We start from the raw sequence: 19,337 nt of genomic DNA on the forward strand, positions 1-19,337 counted from the left end.
TTGAGTTATAAAAAGAAAGATAAGAGTGAGTATGTGAGGATTCCTGACATATACGGTATACTGAAATGGTCAAAATGCATAAAATACTTTTGAGAGGCGACAGGGACAGTATTTTTAGAGCTGGCATTGTCCTAGAAAGAAAACCCAATCTAGTCCTCCATTGTTAGAATTTGTAGTTGTGTGTGTATATATACAATTTATATATAATTATCTAATTGTCTTTCATATGAGACTCCAAGCATCTCAAAGGCAGGAATATTTCCCCATCATCTCTATGCTCTAACCTCAACCCCAAAGAAACCTGCCCCTCACATAGAAAAGGAATTCAATATTGCAGAATGAATGAAAGAAATAACTATAAAGAATCCATAATAGGGCACTGCACTTCTTCTTGAAAAATTATTTAAAAATACTACAGTTATTCTCGATTGTACCACTTAGTAACTCTATTGCAAGATGAGAACTAAATTTTTTCTATTTTAATTTGTATCCATTCCACTTCATTTGTTCCTCTCAAGATACTCATAACAACTAACCAGGATCTCTCCCAAGTGACAGTAATCAAATTATGCCAGGGTCTTTAAGATTCTACATTTAACCTATTCTCCAGTCTCTTAACTTTCTTCCTTTCCCATCAGTTTTTGTCCATATCACTTATTAAAGTTTAATTACCAAAACTAGAAGTGATGACATAAGGGTCTGAAAATACACATTACAAGTGTAAAAACTGAGTTTCTTTATTTCTTCACATATTTTCTATATCACAGGATTTTTGTTATTCTATCAACTGCTGCCTCACAAGATACAACTATAAATTTGTTCCTACTATTTTATTCTATATTTATTAGAAACTTTTAATTTGCAGGAGTCTTTTTTTGTTTCATCATAACCAACTATCATTCTTTGGACATATATGAGTTTCAAATAATTCTAGTCCTAATTTTTCTCCTGGATGTCACAGAGCTCCAGTGGTTCACTACAGGCATCCCCCACAAATCAGATACCTCGAAACACATATAGGTACTACTATTTTTCCAGTCAATGAATGAAAAGTTTTATGCTAACCTTGACTGTTTCTTCTATCTACATATTCAATGTGCTCAATCATCCTATCAATTCATTAATGCCCCTAAAATCCATCCCTTCCTTTTCATTTCCACTGACTTCACTCAAGCCTAGACCCTCATTTCACCCAACATAAGCAATTATAATAATCTTAAGTGGTTCTCACATACCTACCAGACTTTTACTCTTGCAATCTATCCTCTATCCACTACCATTTAGCTAAAAAAAAAACCAGATCAGTATAACATTGTTTCACAGCTCAAAAACTTTCCCATTGAATATAGCCCCCCAGCTTAATATTTTAAGACCTTGCTATCTCATCCAAAACTACATCCTTTGATCTTCTCTCCCATTTACTCCAGTAAAAATCCCTCTTGTCTAGCTAAACCAAATAAATGTACATCTCACGCATCCTGGAGAGTTAAACCATAGATGTCTTTGTTCATAATTCTTTTTGCTATGGGAGTAGGGATTTCCTTTCCATTTTCCTGATCTAATCCAAGCCTCACTTCAAGACCAATTCAAGACTTTTTTCACGAGGCTTTCCAAACACCGTAGTTCTCATGCCTACTTCTTACCACCTTAACATACTACTTTACTCATAGTAAGTACTGAATGTATGTGTGATGATTAATTCCTAGGATGACTGTTCATTCAGTTTGCCCAAATAAGTCTTAATTTAAGCCTGTTGTTTTGGCATCCCAGCACCCCCTTGACTCTCAAATAGTGCCTAGGTTTGTACAGTAAATTACTTTAGTTCTTAATTTTCAGAACATTACTATTTTATGACTTAGAAATGTAAAGGGAACACAGTTACTAGAATGCAATCCTTATGCCTGCAATACAGCACTAAATATTTCTGGTTAGGTTGAGGCTGTATCATAAATATGCTGTAAGGCAATACTTGAGCGGATTTTGCCCCCAGGGGACATCTGGCAATGTCTGGAGGGATTTTTGCCTGCTAGACATCCTACAACGCACAGGACAGCCTTCACTACAAAGAATTACCTGGCCCAAAATGTCCATATCCTTATATAAGAGAACTAGTAAGACCAAAATGCTATTTTTGAACAACATAAATGTCATATAAGAGGAACTACTCTGATCTTTAATCATTTAGTTTGATATGATGATTTTTATGTAATCAATTATGAATAGTTGGAATGAAATGCAAAGAACATCTCTCAATACTTTGGCTTGAATTCTAGTTTTGCCACATGCTTCTAGGCACAAGAAGTTGATAAAATTCAGGGGCGCCTGGGTGGCACAGCGGTTAAGCGTCTGCCTTCGGCTCAGGGCGTGATCCCGGCGTTCCGGGATCGAGCCCCACATCAGGCTCCTCCGCTATGAGCCTGCTTCTTCCTCTCCCACTCCCCCTGCTTGTGTTCCCTCTCTCGCTGGCTGTCTCTATCTTTGTCAAATAAATAAATAAAATCTTTAAAAAAAAAAAAAAGTTGATAAAATTCAGAGGCTCAGTTTTCTAGTCCTTAAAGCATAGCTCTGCCTTCTCTTCCCATCTACGTACAATTGCCATACTAATCTTTCAAAAATACCATTTTGCTAAGAATATTCCAACACTCAAAATCTCTTCCTAGATTTCACAGGCCATCCACAATATGGTCCCCAACCCAATGATTCAACTTTATTTCCTACTTGTTCTCCAACATCCTTCACTGAAGTATCTTCACAGGCTTTCTCTTTACCCTACTCAAATACAGCACTCATCCTTCTTGATTCTGACAGACAGCAAGAAATACTGTTCCACCTGTACCTAAATGCTTTATCACATTCAAGTCCATATAAGCCTTTCTTCAATGAACTCTCATTGTTGGTTTCAGAGAGAACCGAATTCCATGTTCATTCTGTCTGCAAATTAAACTGTAAGTACCCTGAAGCCTTAGTATCAAGTTCTACTCAGTCATTTAAGGAAATAGTAACGTAGCAGGTACCATTGGCTAGGCATGGTGCTAGACAAGAATTTAAAGATGAATTAGGACAAAATTAGATTTAATACATAGTGCTATTTGTTAGCCTCTCTCATTCACTTGCTGTACTCCAGTTGAGACCTATAATGCCTGCTTGTCAAGTTCCAAGTCTGTAGACTCAGGTTTCTAGGATTCATCAGTTCTTTCAAATTTCATTTTCTAATCCTCTTCAGAACAGCCCTAGCTAAGAATAACCAATGGCAAACAAGAACTTTACTATGACAAGTCAACAAAGTCAATTATCTCCCTCCTAGAAAGGAAATTAGCAAGCCCACTCAAAAAATACTCACATCTTAAAATTACTATTCTTTCTGCATCTAATATTAATAAAGACACACAACCTAATCACATTATACTTATAAAATACAATACTAATTAGGCACTAAATACATACTTCTAAAACTTCCTAACTTGATAGCATCTATTAAGTTCCATTCCTCAACGTTATCAGACTCACAGGCCACTTACAAACTTAGCCTGGCCCACCTTTGGTTCTTTATTCACACCTTCCAAACAAAACCCTTTAATAGCCACACATATTTGGTACTTTCTTACTCTCTCACAGAAAAATGAGCAAAAGCTCTTAAATGGAGGGCTGTGTGTGGGAGGAGTTTCCTTCTAGTAAACTGTAGAAGTGTGAGACGGTTTGATTCATCCTCATGGATTCTAAACCTCTAATTTTTAACTAAACACTATTTTCCTCTTCACCTTACCTTTCCAAATACTTTCACAAATTTCATATCAGATATGGTACTGTATTATCTTGTTTTTGTTATTTTTCATATTTCAAGGAGATACAATCACTTTTTTTTCCCTCCCTATAGACCTTTAACACCTTTAAGAAATTTCACTTTTATTCCAGCATTTGAGCCTTTTCAAAGTCAAAGCAGGGGCGCCGGGGTGGCTCAGTCATTAAGTGTCTGCCTTTGGCTCGTCTGGGGTCATGATCCCAGGGTTCTGGGATGGAGTCCCACGTTGGGCTCCCTGCTCAGCCAGCAGGAAGCCTGCTTCTCCCTCTCCTGCTCCCCCTGCTTGTGTTCCCTCTCTCGCTGTCTCTGTCAAATAAATAAATGCTTTAAAAAAAAAAAAAAGTCAAAGCAAACTGTAGGTTTTGCATTTTTTGGAGCCGCACCTAGTTTAAAGACCTAGTTTTAAAAAGCCTTCCTCTTAAATAAGCTAGTTTGTTCCTAAAGGTGTCCATTTCCTCCATAATTTGGATTCCCAAGTGAAAGACACCAGAGGATGTGATTTTGAATAAATGGAACAGGCAAAATAAAAACTTATATTACCTAAAGTCTTGAAATTTACATACTTTTACATGTTCATTTTTGCTACTAAACTAGCACAAGAGACAATCTGCAGTGTGCTTTGGCTGGTATGAGTCCTTACCATAAGGAACCGTACATTACTGTAACTCAACCCATTTACATTAAGACACTTAATTTTGCTACTTACCAAATTGTTTCCTTTTTTTAAAAAATGTCAAAATTAGGGGCGACTGGGTGGCTCAGTCGGTTAAGCATCTGCCTTCAGCTCAGGTCATGATCTCAGGGTCCTGGGATTGAGCCTGGTGACTAACAGGCTCCCTGCACACCGGGGAGTCGGCTTCTCCCCCCCCCCCAATCTTCCCTCCTCCCTGCGTGTGCTCTCTGCCTCAAATAAATAAAATCTTAAAAAATAATAATAATAATAATAATAATAAATGTAGGGCAGCTGGGTGGCTCAGTCAGTTAAGCGTCTGCCTTCTGCTCAGGTCATGATCCTAGGGTCCTGGGATTGAGCCCCACAGTGGGCTCTCTGCTCAGCAGGGAGCCTGCTTCTCCCTCTGCCTGCTGCTTCCCCTGCTTGAGTGTGTGTTCTCTCTCTGACAAAATCTTTAAAAAATTAAAAATTAAAAATTTTTAAAAATTAAAAAAATGAAATTACCCAAGTGTAAATTTTATTTTTCATTTTTTAAAGATTTATTTGAAGAAGAGCAGAGCAAGAGAGAGAACACAAGCAGGGAGGGGCGGGCAGAGGGGCAGAGGGAGAAGGAAAAGCAGGCTTCCCGATGAGCAGAAAGCCTGACACAGGGCTCCATCCCAGGTCTCTGGGATCATGACCTGAGCTGTAGGTAGACACTTAACCAACTGAGCCACCCAGGTACCCCCCAAGTGTAAATATTACTACTAGATTTGCCTAAATAAAGTATGTAGTCTGTTTTTGTGGGGGTGGAAAACCCTGAAACTTTTTTATTTTCCAGGAATATAAGATAAGGAACCCCAAAGCTGTGTGTAGCTCACATCTCGTGAGCCTTCTGGGCAAAGAAATCGGTATACCAAACTTCCAGGGAAACTGGTGCTAATGCCTTCGTAAACCAGAAGGGATTTTTCCCTTCTTCCCCCACTTACCAAACCACCTGCCTCCTTGCCTGTCTGCTAGGAACGTATCTAAAACTGTATTTGTCGAAGGCAGACACAACCAACTGAGCCACCCAGGAGTTCCTGGGTAATTTTATTTTTAAAATGCAAAGTTAAAAACAAGAATAATAGATAAAATCATATACATCAGCTGACTTAGGCTCCAGTTCTATCAAAAACACATGTCTAAACTTATTGGAATCAAATTTTTTTCATCTGTGATATACAATCTTACTACCACTAAGTAATAAGAAAAACATCAATGGCTTTTTAATGTATCATGTTATATTATGATCCCTATCTATGTGACCACAAAGTAATGAAACTGACTTAAATCTTATAAATAGGATTTTTTTAAAAAAGATTTGAGAGAGAGAGAGCACATGCGTGTGCATGAGTGGGAGGGGCAGAGGGAGAGAGAATCTCAAGGAGACTCCTCGCTGAGTGCAAAGCCCAGTGCAGGGCTCAATCTCACAACCAAAGCTGAAACCAAAAATCAGATGCTTAATCAATTGTGCCACCCAGAAGTCCCATAAATAGGATTTTTTAAATTACAAAAGAAATTTGTGTTCATAACAGGAAATTTAGAAATCACAAAAAGTACAAACAAGTTTAAAACAGGGTGCATCTGTTATCCTACCAAAGAGATATTACTATTTTAATTTTAAAACGGATGTTTTTAACATCAGACACTATCTAGACAGTATTTTCTTCTTTAATTCATCATGGGAGAGTACAGATTCCAATCTGCTAGTATTCAGAATGTGTGGGAAATTCCTCATCTCAACTAGCATGAGGGTAATCAAGTCAGGCAAGAATTTGGTCTCATTTTCCAGCTTCACCTCATTTCAACCTAACATCACTAACAATCAGATTGATTCAATGTAATTTAATGTAACTAAACTCTTACTGCACACAAGATACTGAGAGCCTGTTCAGACACATGAAGATGAATATGATATTGTCCCTCTGCTTAAACTGCTCACAATCTAGACTACAGAGACCAAAGTACAAGGTTGTCTTGTTACATATACTCTAAAAATGACGTGCAAACAGTGATAGGTAACACTGAAAAGGAAGTAAACCAAGCAGGATATTTAGAATTTCACAAAGAAAAAAGATGCTCTGTTGCAGAATGAACATCAGAACATGTCACCAGGCAGGAATGTCCATGAAGTTTGCTGGCAACAGTAAGTAAATACAGGAAAAAGGAGAACTGGAATTGGACTGGTCAGGACTTCAAACACCTTGCTAACCCATTTTTATTCACTAGAATAATGACTTTCAATAGTTATCAAAACTCATACCTATTCTCACAAGGAAAAGAATCTTCCACTACTGAGGATATTCAGAAAAATGTGCTACAGATTTAGGGAAAAAAAAAAAAAATCTAGGAGCCCCTGGGTGGCGCAGTTGGTTGGTCACCTAACTCCTGGTTTCAGCTTATGTAGTGATCTCAGGGTGGTGAGGTCGAGCCCACCACTGGGCTCTGAGTTTAGTGAGGAGTCTGATCAAGGCTCTCTCCCGCTCCCTCTGCCCTTCCCCTCACTTGCTTGCTCTCTCTAAAATGAATAAATCTTTAAAAAGAAAAAAAAAAAATCCATGATGCTCCTGTTGCTAAAGATCTCTCCCACATCTAAGCTTAGCACTTTGTCTTGAAGATACCTTATACTCCCAAATAGACTGCAATATTTTAATCACAGAAACAGAGTTAAAAGAACACTTAGAAGTAACCTAATTTAACTAATTTTTACCTCTTTGTAAGATCCTTTGCCACAGGACTATTCAACAGTCCGCACTGCTGAATGTTACTTACACTTTTTTTTAAGATTTTATTTTTTTAATGTAACCTACCCCCAAAGTGGAGCTCAAACTCACAACCCTGAGGTCAAGAGTCACATGCTCTACTAACTGAGCCAGCCAAATGCCCCTGAAATTTACTTAAACTTTTTAAAGACAGTCCACACCAGGAGCACCTGGTGGCTCAGTCGGTTAAGCATCTGCCTTCAGCTCAGGTCATGATCCCAGGGTCCTGGGATCGAGCCCCACATTAGGCTCTCTGCTCAGTGGAGAGCCTGCATCTCCTTCTCCCTCAGCCCCTCCCCACTCAACTGTGCTTGCTCGCTCTCAAATAAATAAAATCTTAAAAAAAAAAAAAAAAAGTCCATATCATCTAGAAACAGCTCTAGATACATCTAGAAACAGCTTTTCTAAAACTAGAAAATTTTATCTTAAAATTTGCCTGCCTCTAATTTATACCTATTGTTCTAGTAATGATCTCCAGAGTTTTACAGAATCAATCTAATAATCCTTATTATACTCCTTCAAATATTTAAAAAACGTTCTCTTCCGAAAGCTAAATATCCATAGGTTAAATAAACCAAAATCAAATGTTTTTCGTTAGACAGGATTTTCATGCTTAGCATGAATCTCAACTCACTACATTAGCTATGTGACTTTGATTTTAACTTCATTACCTGCAAAATGGGGATAACATGACACATGTTACAACACAGATGAACTCTGAAGATACAAAAATAAGCCAGACAGAAAAGGGCAACTATTCTGTGATTTCACTTACATGAAGTATCTATAGTAGTCAAATTCATCAACACAGAAAGTAGAATGGTAGTTGCCAAGGTCTGGGGGCAAGAGAATAGGGGAATTGGGGAGTTACTGTTTATACAGAAATTCAATGGGGAAGGATAAAAACTTCTACAGATGGATGGATGGTGATGACTGCATAACAATCAGTGTATATGCCACTGAACTGTACACTTAAAATGGTTAAAATGGTAATTTTTTGTTTCGCATGTTACCACAATAGAAAATGGAGATAATAACTTAAAATTGTGCAGATTAAATGATTTGCCATGCATAAAATGTCTTATACAGAACTCTGTATATAGAACATAATTAAAAAATAGTGATTGTAATATATTTTACAAATCATGTGGCCCTTTTTGGACAAATCCCATTTTTTAAGAAAGCAAGAACCTGCATTATCATGTCTCACAGCATCCCCAACATTGTGCTGTTCGCACATAGGAGTTCTAAGTATTTGTTCTATTAATAAAAAAAAAAAAATTAAGTCACACTAGCATCACTGGAAAACCACTAGGAAGGGAATAAAATGCTCATCAAGATGTGTAATTTCTTAATTCACTGAAAACACACACACACGTAAGCGATATTACTTTAACATTTCCTTAGTACAGAAGAGCCTAGAAAACAAACTTCAAGATGTTAATCAGCAAATAACTGCCAAACTATTCAGATAAGTAGTGATAATTTACAAATCAAACTGCTTTATTAATCTAGACTTAGCAAATAAAATTACAGGCAAATTCTACCAATGGTCTGCCATGAAAAGAATACCTAAAACAAAGAGGCCATGTAATAGGTTCATTCTTAGATATGAAGGACCATGAATGAAAAAACACAGCAAGTAAAAACCACATACTATCTATCTCTAAGGGAAGTAATGTAAATGTGGTTGACAATAATGAACTACATGATTGGAAATTGTTTGAAGACTGACTTTTACGTTTTTGTTTTGTTTTGTTTTTTTTTTTTGCCATGAAAAACAGCATATACATATAAATCCCATATTTAAATATGAAAATCATATGCATCACACAGCTCACGTTTGGGATAGAAAGATCTAAGTGTTGCTTTCTCTTGCCCATTGAGGATTATAAGATTAAATCAAGCTCCAGAGATAATCCCCCCCCCAAAAAAGGAAGGAAATTCTGAGACATTCTACAACATGAAACTTGAAGACATAGGGCTAAGTGAACTCAAACAGTCACAAAAGCACAAATATTATATAATTCCACATACATCAGTTATTTAGAGTAGTCAAATTCATTGAGACAGAAAGAATGGCTGTCAGGGGCTAGGGAGGAAAGAGGAGTTATAGTTTAATAGGTATGGAACTCCACTTTGGGAAAATGAAAAAGTTCTGAAGATGGATGGTGGTCATGGTTGCACAATATAAAATGTACTTTAATGCCATTGAACTATACATTTAAAAATGGCTTAATGTGGCAAAATTTGATATTATGTATATTTCACCACAATTAAAAAATGGATAAAAGGGGCACATGGGTGGCTCAGTTGGTTAAGCCTCTGACTTTGGCTCAGGTCATGATCCCAGGGTCCTGGGATTGAGCCCTCTGCAGAAAGCCTGCTTCTCCACCTCCCTCTGCCTGTTATTCCCTCTGCTTGTGCATGCTCTCTCTCTCCCTCTCTGTCAAATAAATAAAATAAAAATGGATCAAAGACCTAAATGTAAGAGCTAAAATTATAAACCTTTTAGAAGATAGGAACAAATCTTGTGTTCTTGGATTAGGCATAGGTTTCTTAGACATGACATCAAAAGCACAAGCAACAAGAATAAATAAGACTTCATAATATTAAAAACCTTGTGCTTCGAAGGACTCTATCAAGAAAGTGAAAAAACAGTAACACTTGGGTGGCTCAGGTCATGATCCCAGGGGCCTGGGATCAAGTTCTGCACCGGGCTCCTTCCTCAGCAGGGAGCCTGCTTCTCCCTCTGCCTACTGCTCCCCCTGCTTGTGCTCTCTCTGACAAATAAATAAGATCTTTAAAAAAAAAAAAATGAAAAAAAAAAACAAACAGAATGAGAAAAAATATTCACAAATCATGTATTTCATAAGGGATTAGTATCCAGCATATATAAAGAACTTACAACTTTTTATAAAGACAAGTAACACAATTAGAAAATGGGTAAATGGCTTGAATAAACATTTCTCCAAAGATAGACAAATGGCCAATAAATAGGTGAAAAGATGCTCAACACCATTAGTCATTAGGGAAATGCAAATCAGAACCACAATGAGATACAAATAGAATGGCTGTATAACAAAAAAGACAATAAGAAGTGTTGGAGAGAATGTGGCAAAATTGGAACCCTTGTGTATTGCTGATGGGAATGGAAATAGTCTGGCAGTTTCTCAAAAAGTTAAACATAGAGTTACCATTTGACCTAATAATTCCACTCCTAGGTATATACCCAAAAAAATGAAAAAATGTCCATATAAAAACTTGTAAATAAATGGTCACAGCAGCATTTTTCATAAAAACCAAAAGGTGGAAAGAATCCAAATTCTCATCAACTGATGAATGGATAAGTAAAATGTGGTAAAATATTATTCAGACATAAAAAGGAATGAAAAGGGGCACCTGGTGGCTCGGTCAGTTAAGCGTCTGCCTTTGGCTCAGGTCATGCATGACCTTTGGGTCCTGGGACTGAGTCCTGCATTGGGCTCCCTGCTCAGCGGGAGTTTGCTTCTCCCTCTCCCTCTGCCCCTCCCCCACGTCGTGTGCTCTCTACTTCAAATAATCTTTAAAAAACAAAAAAAGGAATGAAAAAAAGGAAATGTTCTGAAACATGATACAACATGAATCCTGAAAATATTATGCTAAATGAAAGAAGCCAGACACAAAATGCCACAATTTCATTTATATGAAATGACCAGAAGAGGCAGTTCCATATACACAGGAAGTATATAAGTAGAGCTGGGGTGAGGGGGAAATGGGAAATGACTGACAATGGGTTTGGCGGGTTTTTTCTTTTCTTTCTTTCTTTCTTTTTTTTTGTTTTTTTAAGCAGTGGGGCAGGGAGGGTACTAATGAAAATGTTCTGAATCAGATAGTGGTGACAACTGTACAAGTTTGTGAATATACTAAAAAAGCCACTAAATTACACACTTAAGGGCAAGTTCTATTGCATGTGAATTACAATCAACAAATATTTATGGATAAAAAAAGTATACTGAGAACATTAGTATCAAAAGAGGAATAGCTCATAACATGGGAGCAAAATATGCAATAATACTAAATGACAAAAAGTGGGCAGAAATATTCTTTAGCTTCTGTACTTCTGTCAATACTTTGTTCAAATGGACAGCCCGAATAAACATTCTTCAAAGGAAACTGAATTTCAAATAAGGCAAGGTGACAGACAATAAGAATGTAAGCCAGAATATAGCTTGAAACAGATTTAGGCCTACCCCTCCAAATAATGTAAAATAATGGAAATTTTGTCACTGAATTATTATTGATTCAAAATATGTCAATCGAAAATACCATATCAGGTTGAATACAAACTTTTCCAAAGACATCCAGAAGGCTAACAGATACGTGAAAAAAAGCTCAACATCACTCACCATCAGGGAAATACAAATCAAAACCACAATGAGAAACCACCTCATACCTGTCAGAATGGCTAAAATTAACAACACAGGAAACAAAAGATGTTGGTGAGGATGTGGAGAAAGGGGAACCCTCTTACACTGCTGGTGGGAATGCAAACTGGTGCAGCCACTCTGGAGAACAGTATGGAGGTTCCTCAAAAAGTTAAAAATAGAACTACCTATGACCCAGCAACTGCATTACTAAGTATTTACCCAAAGGATACAAAAATACAGATCTGAGGTAAATGCAGGGGTAAATGCACCCTGATGTTTATAGCAGCAACGTCCACAATAGCCAATATTGTATATGTATATATACATATACACACAATGAAATATTACTCAGCCATCAAAAAGAATGAAATCTTGCCATTTGCAATGATGTGGCTGGAGCCAGAGTGTATTATGCTAAGTGAAATAAGTCAGAGAAAGACAAATACCATATGATTTCACTCATGTGGAATTTAAGAAACAAGACAGATAGACATACGGGAGGGGGGAAAAGAGAGGGAAACAAACCATAGGAGACTCTTAACAATAGAAAACAGAGTTGATGGAGGGAGGGAGGTGGGGGATGGACTAGATGGGTATTAAGGAGGCCACTTGCTATGATAAGCAGTGGGTGTTTTATGTAAGTGATGAATCACTGAATTCTACTCCTGAAACCAGTATTGCACTGCATATTAACTAGAATTTATATAAAAATTTAAAAAATATTAATAAAGTAACATGTGAGGGTCAAAAGTGTAGGTAAGAGGAAATATGATAATTTCTAAAGAGAAAAATAAGTAGGTCTAGAATTTCCAGACCAAACTTATCCTTGCAAAATTCAAAATTAAATTAAACAAAATGTCCATTAAGTTAAAAAAAGGAAAAAGCCAGAGGATTCACCATGAACAAGTCAAACCAAATAAAATGCAATTTCTATTTTGATAGGTTTACTTCACTGCAGGTAAGACACTGTAGGCACAGTATAACTTAATTACAGCAAGTAGTTTGGCAAAAATCTTTCATAATACCCATATAAAATGGCATATGGGGACACCTGGGTGGCTCAGTCGGTTAAGTGCCTGCCTTTAGCTCAGGTCATGATCCCAGCGTTCTGGGATGGAGTCCCGCTTCAGGTGCCTTGCTCAGTGGGGAGCCTGCTTCTCCTTCTGCCTGTCCCTCCCCCTGCTTGTGTGCACTCACACTCTCTGACAAATAAATAAATCTTTTAAAAAACGGCATATGGGCTTGATAATAACAAGTGGAAGTTACTAACAATCACAATGTGTGTTAATAGACTGATGTTAATCTGGAGGGATTCTAGTTGAGCTGCACATTTCAGAGCCCTTTACTCTGTCATTTTAACATTTTTATCGACAACTTAAATGAAGACCCAGTATGCCTACCAAATATGAAAATGACAAAAAATAATATTAAATACCTAAATCAACACTAAGAAATGAAATATAAAAACCTAATTTAAATGTAAGCCTAATATATAAATATAAATACAAAAGCCTAAAGAATTACTATCTTTCAAATAAATAAATAAAATCTTAAAAAAAAGGGGGGGCACCTGGGTGGCTCAGTCAGTTTAGCATCTGCCTTAGGCTCAGGTCATGATCCCAGGGTCCTGAAATAGAGCCCCCATCGGGCTCCCTGCTCAGCAGGGAGCCTGCTTCTCCCTCTCCTCCCTGCTTGTGCTCTCTGTCGCTATCTCTTTCATTCTCTAATAAATAAATAAAATCTTAAAAAAAAAAAAAAGCCTAAAGAATTCATTACACAAAAACAGGGTTAGGGAGACTTAGTTTAACAATTTATGTATAAAAGATACTAAGTGTAATTGACACTACTGGATCATATTAAACATAAGCAACAGAAACCAAAACTGTTAATGAAATATTTGGTTTCAAAATAACAGCATTTAGCTCAGGCAAGGTGTATCCACCATACACTGTCTGGTCAAGTATCATCTAAAGTGCTAAGTACAGGGGCACCTGGGTGGCTCAGTCGATTAAGCGTCTGTCTTCAGCTCAGGTCATGATCCCAGAGTCCTGAGATCAAGCCCCACATTGGGGGGGGGGGGGTCCCTGCTCAGCGGGGAGTCTGCTTCTCCCTCTGCCTCTGTGCGCGCTCTCTCTCTCTCTTAAATAAATAAATAAAATCTTTAAAAATAAAATAAAATGCTAAGTACAGGGGCATCTGGCTGGCTCAGTCTGTACAGCATACAGCTCTTAATCTGGGGGGTTGTGAGTTCAAGCCCCATGACAGGCATAGAGATTTAAAAAAATAAAATCTTTAAAAATAATAAAATGCTGAGTACAGTTCTGAGTACCATGTTTAATGACAATGAGCAGCTAGAATTCATTGAGAAAAGTGATCGTGGTTGAAGGATCAGAAAATTATATTACCTAGAAATGATGAAATAAACTGAGACTGCTTTACTCTGCAGAAGAGATGAGAATGCTGTGTGTGTGTGGTGGGTAGAAGAGGTCAAGAGGACCATGACAGTAGTCTTCAAATATTTTAAGGGGCCATTCACATGGAAAAGGGATTATACCTGGAAAAAGCAAAATACTGGGTGAACAGCATAGGCTTTCAGGTCATAAAGTCCTGGATTCAAATCCTGACTCCATCATTTACTGTGTTATTTGCTGCTTAGAAAGATTGTTTCCTTACCTAGAAAATAATACTTAATTCACAAGTGGATGAAAATTAAACACAAAAATGTTTATAAGCTACCCGTTATAGCCTAATACACTGTGATGTACAGTGATGTCAACTGCTTTCTCTGACTCTTACAAGTTGTTCTAGAACAGTGCTTTCCACACTGAGAGACAACCCATTAATGGGTCACAAAATCAGCTTAATGGGTTAACTAGCACTTCTTTCCTAAAGAAACATAAAATATTAGAGTTTACCACATGTACTAAAAGTAACTAGAGTCTTGTGATACATTTGTTTCAATTATTCATATACATGTGTAATAGACTATGATGTAAAATATATTTATCATGAAGGTGGGTCCAAAAAAAAAGGTATAAAAAGGCTGTGAAAGCCACTGCTCTGAGGCACTGTTTTCTAAATGTGTTCTATAGGTACGAGTTCCTTGGGAGCTCAAAAATAGTTTACCACTTAGAAATTTACTATATTCAATATACAATTAGCATATCAACCAAGTCCAAGATTAAGGAAACCTGTTTATTTTTGTTAAACCTTGTTTTTCCCACATATATTTAACCTCAGACCCACCATTATTTTTTTCACACAGTATCTATTTACATCTTCAGAACTAGTATTTTGTAGTATACCCTTGGGGAAAAACATTACTCTAGATGAAAAAGAAGGTGCAATGGGTGTAAGTTACAGAAAGTAGATTTTTAGTGTTAAGAAAAAATTCTTGATTCTTTGAAATCTGCCCCCGCCACTAACACCCACCCCTTCCCACTTGTACTCCAGAAACATACTCTAAATGACTTTAAATGATTTATAAAACTTTCAATTCACACAAATCTTTTCAGAAAAAGGATAGGATCAAGATCAAAGCAATAAGCAGGAGCCACCTGGTCAAAAGAAAACTCCGGCATAGTATTTAAGACTTGCTTTACCTGAACAAACTCTGCTCGGAAACCGAAGCAGCAAAATACGTATTCAGCTTCCCCAAGTGCAGTCAATGTGTTCTAATAATACATAATCTAAAATGGGCTCATGAGTGCAGCTAATCCTCATTATTAAGAGCATCATTATCATCATCACTTGGAAGAGGCATGTGATGATATTTAAATAATTCTGGATTCTTTTAAAGTGTACACACACCCAGGATTCCTTTGGGAGGACGTGATCTCACACTAATATGAAAAACTGTCACTACCATGACAGTTCTAATAATATTTCGTATTACTTGGAAAAAAAATAACAGCTTGATATGATATATTCGAGTATCTCTAATTCAAACCTTCCTAATTGGGAGTACAAATATCTGACTCTGCTCTAGCAGTTGTCAAAGCATAAAAGGTCCTTCCTGGGGCACCTGGGTAGCGCATTCGTTAGGCGTCTGCCTTTGGCTCAGGCGTGATCCCAGCGTTCCGGGATCGAGTCCCATATCGGGCACCTCCGCTGGGAGCCTGCTTCTTCCTCTCCCACTCCCCTGCTTGTGTTCCCTCTCTTGCTGGCTATCTCTGTCAAATAAATAAATCTTTAAAAAAAAAAAAAAAAAAAAAAGCCCTTCCTACTCTCTCCCCACCTCCAGGCTCCAAAGCCACCTCTCCCCAAAGTTTGCCTCAGCTACTTTGAACCATTATTTTCTTCCCAATTTCTGAGCATTCTCAGCACTTTTGCTCCTCACTTTTTTTTTTTTTTTTTGCAATTCATTGTGTATCTCCTAGCTTATTTAATTGCATAAAACTTGGCTCCCAAGACTGTAACTGCCATAATGAGCAGGGATCAACATGTTACGAATCTTTAGACTTTCCCTCAAGATCCTATAAGAGCTTACTGAATATTTCATAATTTAAATAACTAGGCTTAAGAGTAATCGCAGTTAGTTTTGAAGAGTTTACTATGTGCCAGACCCAGTGCCAAAAGCATATGTGGATTATCTCATGTAATCTTCATAACTCCATAGAGATAAGAACTATTATTTTCTCCATCAAATAGAGGAAGAAAGTGAAGTGCAGAGTAACTTGCCCAAGGTCATACAGCTAGTGTGGCAGAGCCAGGGCCTGAATCCAGGCAAAGCTCGTAACTACCCCAGTAACTGTAAAGTTGCACCTCTGCAATATTAGAGCCCAGGAAGAATTTCAACTTTACTGGCTTAAAAGTTTCAATTTCAACAAAGAGCTGACACATTTTAACTACAAATCAAAACCCAAAAAAGGGATAAATTAAGAGTTTCTCACAGACATCTTTATGGGGTTGCACTAAAATGAGGGAGAATGCCTCTCATGACCTTTCTATTTATGTAAGTGATATTATGGTATAGGTCACAATTCTATCATGAAGTAGCTTATGACAATGCAGCTTTGGTTTATATTTTTTAAATAGGGCTCCTTTTCTCTTCCCCTAGGATGACACAGAAATTAAGGATGGATGTGCTGTCACTTCACAACTCCGAAAAATGACAGACCCAATTCTTGTTTTAAAAGAGCCAGGCTCTTCTTCCACCCTTGACTTTTCACACAAAGCGGTACCGTCCTCTGTCCTCTTCACACAAAGCCAGCTTTACCCCACTACCCAAAGAGGAGTGCTGATTCACACGGTGTCCCCATCGCAGCCAGAAATGAACCCATCTCCCACCAGTCCAAACCACTGACCACTGCACTAGACCACTGTGGTCTGCTCCCCGGATCCGGTGATACCTCATCATGCAGACCCCTCCCCGACATCCAAAATGCTCAGGCCACCCTCCGAAAGCCAGTATTTCACACAAAGCAAGATCCTTTCCTTACAAAGCAGTTTCCCACTGCCGACTCCTCCCCCGGCGAGCAGCCCTTCCTTCCCAGGCTGGGCCAAACCACAGACCCCAACGGGGTCTAAAACCCAGAGGGTCCACAACAACCCAGGAGAAAATAAAACTAGCTACAAACCCCGTTCGTTCCTCTAGCACGCCTCGAATCCCCAACTCCAATTGACCTTTCTGCAGCCAAAGCAAAAAACCCACCAGTCCCCGTCAGGAGAGCGGATCTGGCTACACAAAGCGAGGTGTCTTACCAGGGGTACCCTCGGAAGACGCTCTCTGCCCCTGGGCCCGTCCCCGCCCAGCCCCGGCCCGGCGGCCCGCGCTCACCAGCTCTCCTCCTCCTCCTCCCAGCCTGACAGGCGCTCCAGCTCCTCGGGCCGCAGCGGCTCCACCTCGTCCAGCAAGCCGCCCTCGCCCGCTGCCAGCAAGGAGGTGGCGTCCCGCAGCTCCTCGCTACTCGTCCGCCTCGGGCCCGATCCGATCCCGCTGCCGGACTTGGCGCTGAGGCCCAGGGGGAAGCCCCGAGGGGACGCCGCGCCGGAGGAGGGAGTGGACGAGCCAGCCCGAACCGGACTGCCGGGCCCGAGGGAGCCGACGCCCTGCACGGCCCCAGAGCGGCTCCTCAGCTGTTCGTTCTGCTTCTCCAGCTTCTTCACCAGCTCCTGCAGCTTTCGCACCTCCTGGTCCGCGTTCACGTTGGAGTTAACGTCCTCCATCCCGGCCCCGCCGCCTGTGCCGCCTGCCACCCGCTCGGACTCACAGCGACAGGGAGAGGGCCAGGGGAAAGAGGCGTCGCCGCCGCCGCCGCTCACTCTAGCCGAGGCGCCGGCATACAGCAGGGCCAGGCCCCACCGCCAGGGTCCCCCCAGCTCCGGTTCCGAAGCACCGCTGGCCCCAACCGAGCCGCCTCATCTGCGCCGGCTCCAGGATTGGGGGAGGCGGCGCCAATATCCGGCCTCGGCCGCCATCTTTCCTCCGTCCCTCCGCCCCCCGCAGTCCGTCCCTCCGCCCTCCGCAGGCCGGCCCCGTCGGTGACCTCAGAGCGTCGGGGGTGGACGCGGCCGGCGGCTGGCGCTGAGAGGACCAAGCGCCGAGCTCGCGGAGGGGCGGGACCGTGGGCGAAGCCGGTGGGTGGGGCCTCGGCCGGAAGGGGCGTGCCCGGAGCGCCGTGGATGTGGGAAGCTGCCCCGCTGGCTGGGAAGAGCGATTCCGGCCGCAGGCGGGGCGTCCGCAGGGAGATAGGCTCGCTAAGGCCGGAAAGGAGTAAGGACTTGGCTGCGGGTAGGGCTAAGATCGCAAACAAAACTCTCACTCAGCTCCGCCTATTGGTCTTGGATAGGGGGAGTGTGATGTGTTCTCCACCCCCAAACACTGGCGTGTGGGACCAAGCGCCTGATCCTGTCCTCTCGGCTGGTTCTCTGGTGGGCGCTTAGCCGGACCGCTTGGACAGTTTATTTTGTCTGTTTGTTCAGCAAATATTCATTCCATGAGTACTTGAAATAGGAGATTGTCAGGGCTGGCAGGAGCCTCAGGGACTATCGGTGGCCCATTTCTTCCTCGAAAAATGAGAAAACAGAATTCCAAGTGCTTGAGAGGTCTAAGGTCAAAATAATAACCAGAAGTTGCTGAGTGCTTACTATGGGCCAGACACTATGCTAAGCTTTTCTTTTCTTTTTTTTTTTTTAAGTAGGCTCCACACCCGGCGTGGAGCCCAAAGCCCGCTGGAACTCACCGGAGATCAAGACCTGATCCCAGTTGAAGAGTTGGCCGGTCAACCCACTAAGCCACCCAGGCACCCCTGTGCTAAACATTTTAAAGGCATCTCATGGATTAAAGCAGTTTTTCCGACTTAAAGTTTACTGCACACTGGCTTGGAAGCAGGGGATAGAAAACCGCTCCTCTTACCTTTGTTAATTGATTGGTAATCTGCTCTTTGCATCGTTTTCTTGGGAAAAACTTTTTCATGGTGTGTCTTGACTTTAAAAAGTGTATTTTAAGAGAACTTAATAAACTTAATAAGTAAACATTAAAAGAACTAAAATTTAATAAACAAAAATAGACATACTGATGAATGCTGAGCGTTGAATGTAAGAAATCTGCCTTCAGTGGCACCTGTTTATAATGTGTACTGCTAACAGCAAAACAAACCAAAAACCACTTAAATGTTTTTTTATCACAGTCATTACTTTTCAGATGTCAGCTGTGAATGATTTGGCTTATG

General features: G+C 40.0%; 1 protein-coding gene across 2 annotated transcripts in view; it reads right to left on the reverse strand.

The window, feature by feature from the left end:
* The window catches only part of SLAIN2 (SLAIN family member 2), a 78,060-nt gene extending 59,943 nt beyond the window's left edge, over window positions 1-18,117 (reverse strand). For both annotated transcript variants that reach the window (XM_045815851.2, XM_045815850.2), the window contains exon 1: window positions 17,444-18,117. In XM_045815851.2, the coding sequence (XP_045671807.1) occupies window positions 17,444-17,832 (389 nt within the window). In that variant the 5' untranslated portion in view covers window positions 17,833-18,117. The remainder of the gene's footprint in view (window positions 1-17,443) is intronic.
* Between the last annotated feature and the right edge of the window lie 1,220 nt (window positions 18,118-19,337).

Source organism: Ursus americanus, chromosome 8, assembly GCF_024610735.1.
Source record: "Ursus americanus isolate L20-20 chromosome 8, mUrsAme1.1.p, whole genome shotgun sequence".
NCBI lineage: Eukaryota > Metazoa > Chordata > Mammalia > Carnivora > Ursidae > Ursus > Ursus americanus.